The 14,840-nt window shown below is 40.3% G+C and overlaps 1 protein-coding gene across 2 annotated transcripts in view; it reads left to right on the forward strand.

Annotated features, from left to right (window-relative positions):
- Window positions 1–14,840, forward strand: part of mkln1 (muskelin 1) — a 107,754-nt gene that overhangs the window by 35,016 nt on the left and 57,898 nt on the right. The window contains exons 6-8 of one of the 2 annotated variants that reach the window (XM_003220747.4): window positions 2,277–2,469; window positions 8,989–9,066; window positions 10,867–10,932. In XM_003220747.4, coding sequence (XP_003220795.2) covers window positions 2,277–2,469; window positions 8,989–9,066; window positions 10,867–10,932 — 337 coding nt within the window. Of the gene's footprint in view, window positions 1–2,273; window positions 2,470–8,988; window positions 9,067–10,866; window positions 10,933–14,840 lie in introns of both variants that reach the window. The other variant, XM_062983317.1, reaches the window with a different exon arrangement.

Raw genomic sequence — 14,840 nt, forward strand, 5'->3', positions numbered from 1 at the left:
TCAGAATGTAGTAGTTTGACATAATTCTTTAGGTTTGGGAGTGTGTGTCTGAATTTGCAGAAAGTGAAGTGCTTTTGGAAAAAAAGTTGCTTTTGGGAAATGCATATGTTTTGAAATGGAAGCACATATATTTTTATAAGAGATCATGTTTATAACTATTGTTTATATTATTACAAGTGTGTGTTTTCCATCTACGTAACCCTGCCAAGACACAAGTATGTGCCTTCTACCTATGCAACTGTGAAGCCAATAAGAAATTGAAAGTTACCAGAGAAGGACAAGAGCTCGAACACTGTTTCCATCCTAAATATATTGGTGTCACCTTAGATCAAACACTGACATTTAGGAAACACTGTATGAATACCAAGCACAAAGTAGCTGCATGCAGTAGCATTCTGCGGAAACTTACTGGCAGCATATGGGGTGCAGACCCAAAATTATTAAGAACATCAGCCCTAGTTTTGTCTTACTCAAATTCTGAGTACGCCTGCCCTGTTTGGCACGAGTCTGTCCATGCGAAGTAGGTGAACATAGCACTGAACGAAACATGCAGAATAATCACATGATGTCTCAAACCTACACATGTTGATAAACCCCTCAAACTAGCTGGCATTGTCCCCCCTGATGTGTGACGGGAAGTTGCTGCTGTGAGAGAAATAAGGTTGAACACTGTGAAAGCCATCCACTGCATGGCTATCAGCTTCCTCCCAGTAGACTCAAATCAAGGGAAAGCTTCATGAGGACCACCACTCCTCTTAATGTTGCCCCAGCAACAGCAAGAGCATCCCTCGGGGCAGCTAAACCAGGAAATCCCAACTGGATGGCCCCCCATGAGGGTCTGCCTCCAGGGACAAACCAAGAATGGGCAACTTGGAAGTCCCTGAACAGACTCAGAAGCGGACTAGGCAGATCAAAAGACAACCTGGCAAAATGGCACTACCTAGAAGGATCCTTCACTTTTTGTGACTGTGGACCAGAACAAACAACTCAGGATCTGTATGCTTGCCCACAATGCCCTGCCTCATGCACAGAGGAAGAACTGTTTAAAACTACACAGAGTTCAGTCGCTGTTGCCTGTTTTTGGTCAATAATTATTTAACCGCCTGTGTTCCCTCTATTTTTATCAGTTTTATACTTATTTATGCAATGCTTTTGATACAAAATAATAGTAATAGTAATAATAATCAGTTTTAAACTTATTTACACAATGCTTTTGACACAAAATAATTAAATGTTTATAACTTGGTTTGGTTACAAAATTGTTAGTGTCTTAGTGCATATTATACAGTTGGTAAGCTAGTTTGATCTGTTCAGAATTGAAAAGATCTTCGGCTAAATCTAACACCACGTGAGGGAATGTCCAATTGTACAGTGGAACATTCTGCCTATTCCCTTCCCCTCTCCATAGGTTTTTGAGCCTTCTGCTAACCTGCCCCACAGGACCTCTTCATCATCTGGAGCAGATTTGGAGGGTTTGCACTGAGAGGGAACAGTGCCACCCTACTCGTAGAGGCAGTTTCCTCAGACGAAAAGGGGAATTGAATTTCATCTTTAGCATACTGATTCTGTAGAAAGTGTCTAATTGCAATCTTGGAAGAGCTTCGCTATTACCAGTCAATGTAGGAAGCATTGAATTAGATGACACAGTTGTCTGACTGCAAATGCTTCTGTAAATTATTAATAGAATTGTACATGGTCAGATGAATGTATATAACTATTGTAACCATTAGTGATTGAAATTGGAAAAACATAGATCAGAAAATATCACTGAACTATCTTTGGATACAATAACTGTTTATTTTAAATAACTTTATTGTATATGGTACAAGGAAATCAGAATTCAGTTCCTCACATACCTTTTATAAAGCTGAAATTGGTTAGACCAGTTGTTCTCAACCTGTGGGTCTCCAGATGTTTTGGCCTACAACTCCCAGAAATCCCAGCCAGTTTACCAAAACCTCTGGGGACTCACAGGTTGAGAACCACTGGGTTAGACCCCCATATACCAACCAAAATTCTTTGGAGAAAGAAGAAGATATAATTTATACATGTTGAGATATAGTGAGCATTGCCTTGTGGTCCTATTAACTTTCTCCCATTCTCAAATCCGTCTTCTTTGGCAGAGAAAAAGTGTGATATAAATACTAATACTAACAACTCCAACAATTCCCCAAGGACTTGTGTCTTCTTGCAATCTAAAACCAAGGCAGATTATTTTAGTGTTCGGATTGGAGAGCTGCAGTGATGTTCTCACAGACTTTCTTGTGTTCCAGTAGTACCGTGAACAGGAAGCTATTCGCCTCTGTCTGAAGCACTTTCGCCAGCACAACTACACAGAGGCTTTTGAGTCTCTGCAGAAGAAGACCAAGATTGCGCTGGAGCACCCCATGCTGACAGACCTCCATGACAAGTTAGTCCTGAAAGGAGACTTCAATGCTTGTGAAGAGTTGATAGAAAAAGCTGTGAATGGTAAGAGCTGTGGTGGTCCTGAGATGTGCTTTCTTATTGACTTGGTGGGCAGCTAGAGAATGGATCCATTGTTGTTCTAGGTGTACTTTTTGAGGATCCTCTGTAACAATTTGGTTTGCTTGCCAGTGAAATAGAACCTTCCTCTAGTTGGGATGATAATGCAGACTTTATCCCTCCTGGCGGCACTGTAGCCTCCCTTGCACTTTGGAAGGCAGCCAGCCTCAAACAGATGTTTAGAACAGAAGTTTTCATGTTAACATTCTGTTGCTTCTCTCAGGGGCATATTCCTAATGCTGGTATAGAACCATTTATGTGTAATCTTTAGAGCCTGCCTGCCAGTCATTTTCATTGTATCAGAAGCGGTCAACTGTAGATGAGGTTCCAAGTGTTGAGACTACCATGTTATAGTATCTTAAAGAGGTAGACAAGTTTGAAAAGGGCCTTGGAGGCAAACACGAATAAGTTTGGAGCTTGAAAAAGTTACAGTACTTTTGTCTGTCACAGTTTCTGGAACCCTCAGCCTGCATGCAGTTACTTGTCCTAGTGGTCGAAAGAGGAATAAGCATGGATAGGTTAGCCAATAGAGAAAGCATGGAAGGAAGATGGCAGCCAGAGGAGACTGCTTTGCCCCAGACCTCTTTGTCAGACCTTTCATCAGTAACTTCTGTCTGGCTCCTTTTGATGCAGTGCCATGGGTAGCCATATTAATACAATTCTTCTGTAGGAGCAATGTCAGATGGGATGACTAAACTGTCAGAACATTTTCCAAAAAATTGAATTTCTATCAATAGGGCTGAGAAAATTTTATCTTTGGTTTCAAAGATACAAATACCCCTAAGGATGATTTTCCTCTAGGTTTATTTGCCAACTCTGGGGGATAGTGGGGTCAGTTCAAACTCTGATTTGGAACAAGCTATTTATATGCATGGTGCTGGAGTAAGAATTATTTCAGGCCTTTGCCATGCCCACACTATAACATGTTGTGTCGCTGGCGTACCACCCAGCCTTTCTTATAAAGTGTAAGATAATATAAGCATACATATTCCTACTCTTTAAAATATGCTACATTGAAACCATATTGGGGTTTACAACTGTTTGTATTTCCCTCTGTAGAATCTGTCCCTAAAATTGGTTATGAACCAGTCCATAGTCTTTTGTAACCGTATTTTGTCTTTGCTGGTTACTTGTATCACTTTGTTTAGTAGTACAGTAGAGTCTCACTTATCCAACGTTCTGGATTATCCAACACATTTTTGTAGTCAATTTTTTCAATATATCATGATATTTTGTTGCTAAAGTCGTAAATACAGTAATTACACATAACATTAATGTGTAATGAACTACCTTTTCTGTCAAATTTGTTGTATAACATGATGTTTTGGTGCTTAATTTGTAAAATCATAACCTATTTTGATGTTTAATAGGCTTTTTCTTAATCTCTCCTTATTAACCAACATATTCGCTTATCCAACATTCTGCCGGCCCATTTATGGTGGATAAGTGAGACTCTACTGTACTGAATTTATGAGACAACCTGTCAGTTATAGCACATACTTTTATTTAGCAGTTAAATGGGACATATTCACCCCTAATAGGTTGAGAGTCTTGTGGCTCTTCAGATGTTGAACTCGCAAGTCCTAGCTGGCATAGCCAATTTTGAAGAATGCTAGAAGTTGCAGTCCAACAACATTAGAGGTCCATGTGATTTATATCCCTGCCTTATATACAGTATTTGTTGGTACAAGGATTCCACTTCTATGCTCATGGAGACATTGGTTCTTATGGTAGCAGTGGATGTGGGTAGCCTTTATTTGGCTGTCTACAGTAGAACAGTTAAATATGGTCAGGCATCCTTAACTTGGTAGGTCTACACCAGGAATTGACAAATTTAGTCTCTCCAGCTGTTAGGAATTGTGTCAGTTGAAGTCCAAAACACCTGCAGGTGGAAGTTTGCCCATGCTTAGTCTACACAAACATAACATAGTGTTGCAGCCTGTCTTCTTTGATTGAATAAAGCAACGTTTCTCAAACTGTGCTTATCCAGGTGTTTAGGACTTCAGCTCCCAGAAATTCCAGCCAATTTACCAGCTTTTAAGAATTGTGGGAGCTGACGTCCAAAACATCTGGAGGAGCACATTTTGAGAAACTCTGGAATAAAGTAATGGGCTTTCCCTCTACTGGCTACTTTTGGTAGTTTAGAAGTATAGAGATCCCCCCCCCCCCCAAATGTGGAATTTGGCTTAGAGGCAAGAGGTTGGTGTCTTGCCTCAGAATGTACTCAGAGTGAACTCCAGGCAAAGGAGTGTTTGTCACTGTTTGGGAAGGGACCGGGAATCCTTTCCACTGGTGTATCCCCCAATCGTCTTGAACTGAAGTCAGAAAAAAATAATGAGATAGCTTTTTCCACGTGACAAAAGCTTGAGCAGCTTTTACATAAACACCTTCTTCTGGTTATATGTTTCCTTGAAGACCTGACTGAGATGCCCAAGTACCAATTTTCCCATAGTTCCTCTGCCAGAAAACGTCTCAAGTGGTTTAGGCTCGTATTTCCTTGATTTAACTGGCCAAAGGTGACATAGAAATGAAGCTCTCTGGAATATTAAACCATGTAGCTCTGTTGGCATTGCACTTCTACTTAGAAATGCCAGATTGTAATTTGTCATGGTATTGTACCAGGAACGAGATCAGGTAAAGAGAAAAGGGATATGAACCTAGGATTAAAGCTGACTTGTATGAAGGAGCGGTTCTTTGTTTTGGCTTTGTTCAAGCATGGCAGACATCTCTTTGCCCTTCATTAACAGATAAAAGTTTTTTCAGTGTATCTTGGCCATCAGCCACACATTCCCCCTGCCACCGCCTCATTTCTTCAGAAATTCTCAGAAAGCGTGTAAATGGAAACTCGGGCAGCTGCCGGATTTCCTCTTGGAAATAACAAAGGTTTCCCTGAATCTCAGCTATTTCAGAGCCGTGACTTAAATACCTCATATTTGGATTAATTCCTGGAGTTTCCAGGCAGCCTATGTACTCTGAGAAGAAAGTTCAGTCTCATATATTAGAAATCTGAACATAGAGTTACTTTTATAATGGTGTTTGAAATGTCTCCAAAATGCAGGCAGCAAGTTCTCTCCAAAACAGAGTTTCCAAAGATTTCTTTGGCCAACTTTGTGCAAATCTGTACTTGTAATATTAACAAAGACCTCACCCATTCCTTTTCCAGTTCGCTAGGCCAACACTGCCCCCCTCCCAAAAAAAACCCCCTCCATATCTCTTGACAGTAACTGACTGAGACCTAATTCTGATGTAATACTTTTCATTTTCCAAGGAATTGAATGGAATGGAAAACTAACATCTGAATGGCCAGTTGCCTGGATTTTCCAGGAAATATCAGTCAGCATAACTAAAGCAGGAAGATAATACCCTGCTTGTTGGCATTTTTTCTGTGAAGATGAAATTGGTTTTCTTTCTGAGGTATTGTTTCTCATGTGTGGAAATTAGTGTTTCTCAAGTGGTGATGGTGGTGGGGAAATACAGAATTGGTGACTTTTCGTAGATCTTGATTGTTTGGGAATGCAGATGCAGCCATTCAAATGTGCCTTGAACTTATTCCAGATGCAGGCTATTCGTTTTTGAAGTTCTGAATTCTTTTATGGCCTATTGCCTTGAATATGCTTGTATGTTTCCTGATTATGCTGTTATGAAAGTACTACCCCAAATGGTATCAGGTGTCCCTGTCCATTTCAAAGAAAACCCACATATCATCTGCTCTCTATTGATTTAAGAATGTTGGGGTAGTTAGGTGTTTACTGAAACATAGTTGAAGTCATTAAAACATGGGCTAAATTGGGGAGGGGATGAAAAAGGAACCAGAGCATATTGTATTATCCATTGAGCTGAGTTAGCATATATTCACTCATTGTACACTGAAGGCATGAGCCATTAGGATCAAGTCCAGTTAGTTTAGTTTTGATACAGACACACCTTAGAAATACAAGCTTTGGAGCATTTTAGACTCTGTGGTCCCATCTCTCTGAGATGATCTGATTCCCACATTGCATATGTAAAGTTTGTAAAAAGTTGCACTGAATTTTTCAGTGCTTTATTGGTAGCTTCTAATGCAGTGGTTCTCAGCCTGGGATCCCCAGCCAGTTTACCAGCTGTTAGGATTTCTGGGAGTTGAAGTCCAAAAACATCTGGGGACTCCAGGTTGAGAACCACTGTTCTAATGTTTCATTATTATTTGCCCCCTGGTAAACAGTGAAGTGAATTTCCCTGAAAATGAAAGACAAAAACTGCTTCTAGAAATAAATGTATTGCTCAAGCACTGCTTGTGACCCAAATCACATACACCAGCAAGATGGAAATTCTGTAGAACTCTGGCATATGGTGGACATGCCAGCCTTCTGCATCATCACTTGTGTTGCACATGGCAGTGGCTAAATTATACACCTTCCACCCATGACTTTAACCATGAAGCTTAAACCTGACAATCTGGCACATGAAAAATAACTTGAAGGCCTTTCAAACAAAACACATGTAACAAGGGAATTCTTTCCAGAGAAGTTTCTTACTTCAAGGAAAGTTGATTCTGGATTAACAATTTTTTTGCTTTCACACTTGAAGATCTGCATCTTATACAACACTTCGATGATTTATAGCTATGTTCACAGTTTGTATCCCATTGCAATCTCATTCTATCCCACAACAAGGGAATTTCTGTTTTCTTGTGCTTGTCAACTCTGTACATATGACTGAGGATGTGAGTTGACATCTAAAAAAACTGATGCTAAAATAAACAAGTTAGGGTAGATTGCTTTCATTCATTCTGCTTTCATTTGAAATTATGTCATTTTGAATAACAGACAAGTCTAATCTAATGCAGACCAGCTCCTGAGCGTGGGCTGCACGGTGCATTGTTGACTCATCTGCTTGGGTGGCTTTGGCTACCTTGGCAAAAGTGCAAAGAATGCAGTGAAAGAAAGCAAGGTGTGTGTGTGTGTGTGTGTGTGTGTGCGCGCTTTCTGCAAGATTAATGTCTCCCCTTTCTCTCCCCCTCGCCCCCAATCACATCCTGCCAGTGTCACCTCGTTGGTGGTTCACCCTCAAAACAAGTCTTTATTGGTTTGTCACACAAGGAGAATGGAACCAGAATGGCTGCCAACAAAGTGATGCTTCTGGGAAGAATCCTGGAAGAACTCCAGGCCAGTGTCACATGCAAGAAAAGTGGGGCTAGACACAGTGGGAGTGGTGGCAGTGATTATGTGTGGCAGACATCATAATTCAGATTTGTTTTCTACAATTTCAGCCCTTTAAGCACTCCTTCCTAGCTTTTAATTGTAAGGTTTAGCCATGATTTCTTCTATACAGTGTTTCCTCACTTATCGCTGGGGTTAGGTTCTAGGACCACCCACAATAAGTGAAAATCCGCAAAGTAGGGACACTATATTTATTTTAATATTTATACATTATTTTAGTAGTTATACACTATTTTAAGTCTTTGTCAACAAATCGTGTGTTGATAAATTGCCTCCTCCTCCTGTTGCCGCTTGGACTCCTTTTCTCTCCCTTTGGCTTCTCCTTCCTCCCTTCCTTAGGCTGTAATTTGTAATTTTTTATGATTTATAATAGTCTTTTAGAGTTTATTGAAAAACAGCGAAACAGCAAATCCGCGAAAAGTGAACCGCAAAGTAGTGAGGGAACACTGTATATCAAAAGCAAGTACAGGCAGTCCCCAAGTTATGAACAAGATAGAGTGGTAAGATGTGTTTTGAATGTTTGGGTGAGAAATGACCTTGGCCAGTGGCTGCTGCCCCCCCTCCCCCGGCAATATTGATGGTCTCCTTTCTGAGGAACAACTCTTGACTTACCCACAGGTCATATTAAAATCCATAATTTTGACCCCAAAATCTGTCCTCGCCATATATATGAGGTCGACCTATGCACAAATACATGCGGTATTTTTTGCCCCTGAAGCTTTATTACCCTCTATTTTAGTAAGACTAATTTAATAAATGCACACACTTGATGACCTTTGTACTGTTAGTTACAATGAGTAGCAGCTTTTCTGGCTGCCCCTCTTCATTCCTTTTCCCTGCAAGATCTTTCCAGGCAGAAGGAAATTGAAGCTCTCTTGCTTCCCATGCATCGTCTTTTATTTCCTGCAGTTAATTCCTTTTTACTACATTCTTAGTGGTTTTAAAGTGCTGCATTTAGTTGAGGACTACAGTCCGGACAATCCTACATAAATATTGTAGATTGCTTTCCTTTGTATATATGATTCCTTTCAACATACCACATTAAAATAAGAGGTGAAATGTAATTTGCTAGCAAAAAAGAGGATAAAAAATCTGTAGCTGATAATACTTCTATTAGGTAAGGTTTGAAGATACTGTGTCAGTGGTGATTATAGAAACATGGAGATTTGGAGATAGCTGATAACAAATTGGTCTGTACAGGGCATTTCTTCAGCATTACTTATGACAGCTATCTTTATGTTTTGTCTTTTTTTCAAACCAACAACAGATGGTTTATTTAACCAGTACATCAGTCAACAGGAGTACAAACCACGATGGGGACAGATAATTCCCAAAAGCACCAAAGGTGAGCCAATACTGTTAAAGTTGGCATATCTATTTTGTATGATATGATCTGTAACAGACTATGTGGGAATTCAAGTTAGTGTAGAATGTAGCAGACAAGATCTTGTAAGCTTGTAGTGCTGGCAGTGAGATCAGCTGCCAATCCCAGTTCAAGTTGTGTTATGACTTTAAAAATTGTAAAATGGCCAGGGCCTGTAGATATATCTCCATCCATTTCAGTCTGTTGTGGCCTTACTCTAGGTCAGTGGTTCTCAACCTTTGGTCCTATTATTATTATTTGGACATAAAATCCCAGAAATCCCTTACCAGCTCTTAGGAATTGCGGGAGCTGAAGTCCAAAACACCTTGGGGACCAAAGATTGGGAACCACTGCTGTCGGGATTATGTTTGCATAGTGTCCTGCTTTGCATAAGTTTGGTGTTTCTTTTGGTGATGCTGTGGCTCCCAGGGCCATTTTAGCAGCATTATAGACCCCTGGGCAAAACTGATCTGGGCCCTGGCAATACAACCACTTACAGGAATAAAAATGTAAATTATTGATAAAATACACTTTTATTTATTGGTACCACATAATAAATCTACAGTTTCTTCTTGCATGGCAGTGTTGGTAGAGCTAATGTTTAATGGACACACACACACCACATTCGCAGATGGAGAACAAACACAGACCCTGGCAGGCTGGCTGACTGGCTATGTCTTATCTTCTTTCATTCTCCCATCAGCAGAGAAGCCAGGCTGCTTCCTGACTAAAGGGTCCCACATTGGCTCCTGCTTGTCCAAGAAGTCACTCAGCTCAACCGATTGACTGGTTAGCTGGCTGAGGGTTGAGAGGGAGCTCGCCTGAAATGGGAAAGTGGGGGATTCCAGGGTAATCTGAGGAAGTATTAAGAGGCTCACGCCTAATTTCTTCCCCTCACTTGTCATATCCACTGCAGGCACCGCAGGACAAGCTAGGGCTGCACATAGATTAGCACGGGGCCTTTCTGGGCTCCTATATGCTCATCCCCCACCCCACTGAGCAACTGCCCTGCGTGCCCATGTCTTAAAACAGCATTGGTGGCTCCAGTCCGGGATTGGCAATGTACATCCATTCGGATAACACTGAGGAGCAATTTACCTTTGCAAGTGTCTATTGGGAATTACAGTGCAATCATTTCTGGCCGGCTGTAAGGAGCCCACTCCTACTCTAGATACCCTGTTTCCCCAAAAATAACACATCCCCAGAAAATAAGACCTAGTAGAGGTTTTGCTGAATTGCTATATATAAGGCCTCCCCCAAAAGTAAGACCTAGCAAAGTTTTTGTTTGGAAGCATGCCCGCCAAACAGAACACCAAAGTATGCAGGATTGGTAAATATACATACCATAGATTGTTGTACATGGAAATAATTGTAGTAACAAGAAATTCTTGATAAGATTCACAGTTTGTTTGCTTATGCTGGTTTGTGATGGCAACTACTGTACAGTATATAATAAATGTTCATTTTTTGTTCAACAATAAATGCGAATTTTTCTTCATGGAAAAATAAGACATCCCCTGAAAATAAGACCTAGCACATCTTTGGGAGCAAAAATTAATTAACACTGTCTTATTTTCAGGGAAACATGGTAGTAGCATAGATATTAGGCCTGTTATTTTCTTTTTGTGGCTGTTGGTGAATATATCATCATAAGCATATTTCAAACAGTCACATCTGTTTCATTCTTGGAATTCATTATCTTTATATCACTTGACATAAAGTACTCTCCGCAAATCCTGATTAATAATAAGATTATTTTCTGTTTTCTCAAAATGGAACAAGGTGATGGTGAAGACAGCAGACCTGGAATGCGAGGTGGTCATCAGATGGTGATTGATGTTCAGACAGGTGAGCACTTCTATTTTTATTTTTTAAATTCCAAGGTGGCACTTCTGCTTCTACATCTGTTTTCAAGGCATTCAGTTTTGTGGGTAATTATTATGAGTTTCTGTTCAGTCTGATGATGACATGCAGAAGAACCCAGAAGAAGGGTAATTGCTAAATATGAGGATGTTGCTTATGATTCCAGGACCATCCTAGTCCTCCAAATATGCAACAGAAAGCACAGTTGTAGGCCAAAACAAAAATTAAACAAGGGTAACTTCCTTGGGAAATTCTTAGGGTCATCTCAGGCCTTGTTCTGGCATATCCGTTCCTTTGTTGTTTGTAGACAGCTTGAATCTGATGACTTGTTGGTTTGTTTTGTTGATAATGTTTTTGTCTCACATTTTTGTGATGAGATCTCATGATGGCAAAAAGATGATTTCATTACAAATTAAAATCAAAAAACAAAATACATGAAACAAACTCAAACCACATGGAGAAGGTGTAAGAATTATTACAGTAGAGTCTCACTTATCCAAGCCTCGCTTATCCAAGCTTCTGGATTATCCAAGCCATTTTTGTAGTCAATGTTTTCAATATATCGTGATATTTTGGTGCTAAATTCGTAAATACAGTAATTACAACATAATATTACTGCATATTGAACTACTTTTTCTGTCAAATTTGTTGTATAACATGATGTTTTGGTGCTTAATTTGTAAAATCATAACCTAATTTGATGTTTAATAGGCTTTTCCTTAATCCCTCCTTATTATCCAACATATTCGCTTATCCAAGCTTCTGCCGGCCCGTTTAGCTTGGATAAGTGAGACTCTATTATTATTATTATTATTATTATTATTATTATTATTATTATTGTCATTAACAACAACAAGTTAAAACACCTTAAAGGGACTGAAGGAGAGGACTTGTACAAGGTTTATCGGTATATTTTTAACTATAGTTTTGAGACTTATAAACAAGTATATATACTGTATTTACTGTAGTCAAATGGTTGCATACATCATTTGACCATCCCCACAGAATAAGTTTTTCTTTTGGGCCTAATTTTTCTTTTGGGCCTTTTCAACCAGCTCCTCCCAAATTTCCTTCTAAGTTCAAAGCCCTGAGGGAAGGCGTTCCATGAGTTGGGCACTGCAACTGAGAAGGTTCTGTCCACCCCTCTCTCTGTCCTTTCTTGCCCTTTGGATCTCTCTCTCTTTACTTGCTCCTTCCAGTTACTTTCCTGATTGGCCCAGTCTGATCCAACCTTCCTGTCTGGTGACCCATTCTGGAGAGTGGAACATCATATGTCTGTTTATAGCTTGAAGTGTTACGGCTTTGTCTGCAGGATTTCTGGTGTTCTTTAGACTTTCGTTCTATGATGTCCTGTTGTTGGGCTTCATTCCAGGGACGGGCTCTGGGGAGGCAAGCCTTATTAGCATCCAGAACGATCATAGTTTGGACTCAGTATGCGATTGCTGATTTGTCACTAGATACATCCGTTGCCCCTAGGGTCCTCTGCCACAGACAAAGACGTAAGATCATGAAGCAAGGAACAGTATTTGTTGTGGGCCAGCACAGAATTCTTTTGGAGTGACTGCTCGATTAGGACCTGATTGTTATGAGGATCTTTTAACTGGATAGATTGACTAATAGTGTTTATTTTTTATTTTTTTTGCTTTCTATTACCTCAACTGGGATAAACATTTAAAAAGGAAATTAGAATCATTGTTTGAAGGGCCCCCAAGGTCTATCTAGTCCTACCTCCTGCCATGCATGAATTCACAGCCAAAGCACTCCCAACAGATGACCATCCAGCCTCTGTTTGGCAGTCTCCAGAGGAAGAGACTCCATCACACTTTGAGGCAGTGTATTCCATTGTCGAACAGCTTTTACAATTTACTTTGAACATCCATCTAATTGTAGTAAATACTTCATTTCAGTAAAATTTTCTGTTCCCCTGTGTATATTTTTAAAAAATAAAGTTCTGTATCAATTTATTATAGTTCTTTAATATTTTGGCCTAAATCCGTTATTAGACCCATTAGATCACTGCGAAGATGGTAAGTTAACATCTATTACCGTAAGTTCCATTGATACACTGGGTCTACTATCAGTTGGATTTAGGACTATATTACCAAGTGCTAGCAGTAGTGTTGAAGAAGTGGTAATACAGTTAAAAAGCACCCTCTAGTGGATTGGAGATATTAATAGGATTTTGAGATCTTCACAATACCTTGACTACATAGGAAATGTTACAGGAAATGTTTTCCAGGCTTGCCTGACACATTAATTCTGTAGAAGAGCTACCTTTTGGAGGTCTATAGTTTGGGCTAATAAATTATTTTTATTGGTCCCAAACACTAGGAGACAGTGTTCATGGTAAGACGTACAAAATGAGCTTTTAGCTCTCCCCTGGAAGTGTCTTAATTTTTTAGAACAGCTGGATGAAAGCTCTCCCTATTGTACTCAGATTTTTTTTTTCATGTCAGGAGCAACCGGAGTTGCTTCTGGAGTGAGAGAATTGGCCGTCTGCAAGGACGTTGCCCAGGGGACGCCCGGATGTTTTTGATGTTTTACCATCCTTGTGGGAGGCTTCTCTCATGTCCCCGCATGGAGCTGGAGCTGATAGAGGGAGCTCATCCGCACTCTCCCCGGGTGGGATTCGAACCTGGCAGCTTTCAGGTCAGCAACCCAACCTTCAAGTTACGAGGCTTTTATCCCCTTGGCCACCGGGGGCTCCTATTGTACTCAGATGAGGTATACTTTCTGCAGTGTATGACTGGTTTTCTCTGTTGTGGTCAAAAATATCCCAGATCAATAGTTTATAAACTTACTTTTGTTCTTTGAACAATAATGGAGTAATGCTTGCAAAATACGCTTATACCCTTCTGCATACTATCAAAAATTCTGTTGATAAGAGTATGGAGTCAGTAGGCTAGGACAGAAGATCCATACATCTCTGACCAAGCTGAGTAAAATAGCTTTTTGTCCATTGCATTGAAAATATAATATCCCAAAGCAAACATTGCCTGTCCTGACAGTATATTTCTAGTAATAATATTCAGTAGCCAGAACAAGTGACTTTGTAACTCCTCCCTGGTTAAGTGTGTGTGAGAGTGGAGAGGGGTGGGGGGTGGACGGACAGGCGAATGGACTGTGGTCCTCACATATTTTGGGATTCCACTCTCCTTCTGCCCTAGGCTACAGCCTACCTACTGGTGAAGAATTGTGGGTTTCCCACCCCAGAACATCTTGGAGGCCTACAATTTACTGTTTTGTTGAATGAGACTGCCTTGGTCTGTGGAGCCTGAAAAAGGGGTTCTTTCTTGTCTCTTATTTTAGCCATCTATGTGGACTATTTTGGAGTATTTCAGGCGAATGGACTGTGGTCCTCACATATTTTGGGATTCCACTCTCCTTCTGCCCTAGGCTACAGCCTACCTACTGGTGAAGAATTGTGGGTTTCCCACCCCAGAACATCTTGGAGGCCTACAATTTACTGTTTTGTTGAATGAGACTGCCTTGGTCTGTGGAGCCTGAAAAAGGGGTTCTTTCTTGTCTCTTATTTTAGCCATCTATGTGGACTATTTTGGAGTATTTCAGCTTCTGGAAATCCAGATAAAGGATTCTCAACCTGTGGTAATATTCAAATTGCCATCTTCCTTTCTCCCCTTCATCTTAAAAATAATCCTGCCCAGTTCTGGATTTGTGAGTGGGTGGACTTCCTCCTTGTTGAATCGTTTGAAAGGGCCCTGGTGACTTTCTTAGCTTAATTCATGGGCAAAGACATAATTTTCCCTCTGTATATACATGCTGTTCTTCTCATTATGGGATAAATTTGAAAAACAGAGACTGCTGCAAGGCAGAATAGTACAGTTCCGGCCCAGGGTCCCAGAGTCAGAGGGAGCCTCCTCCCACAGCTGAGA

The sequence above is a fragment of the Anolis carolinensis genome, chromosome 5, assembly GCF_035594765.1.
Source record: "Anolis carolinensis isolate JA03-04 chromosome 5, rAnoCar3.1.pri, whole genome shotgun sequence".
Taxonomy (NCBI): domain Eukaryota; kingdom Metazoa; phylum Chordata; class Lepidosauria; order Squamata; family Dactyloidae; genus Anolis; species Anolis carolinensis.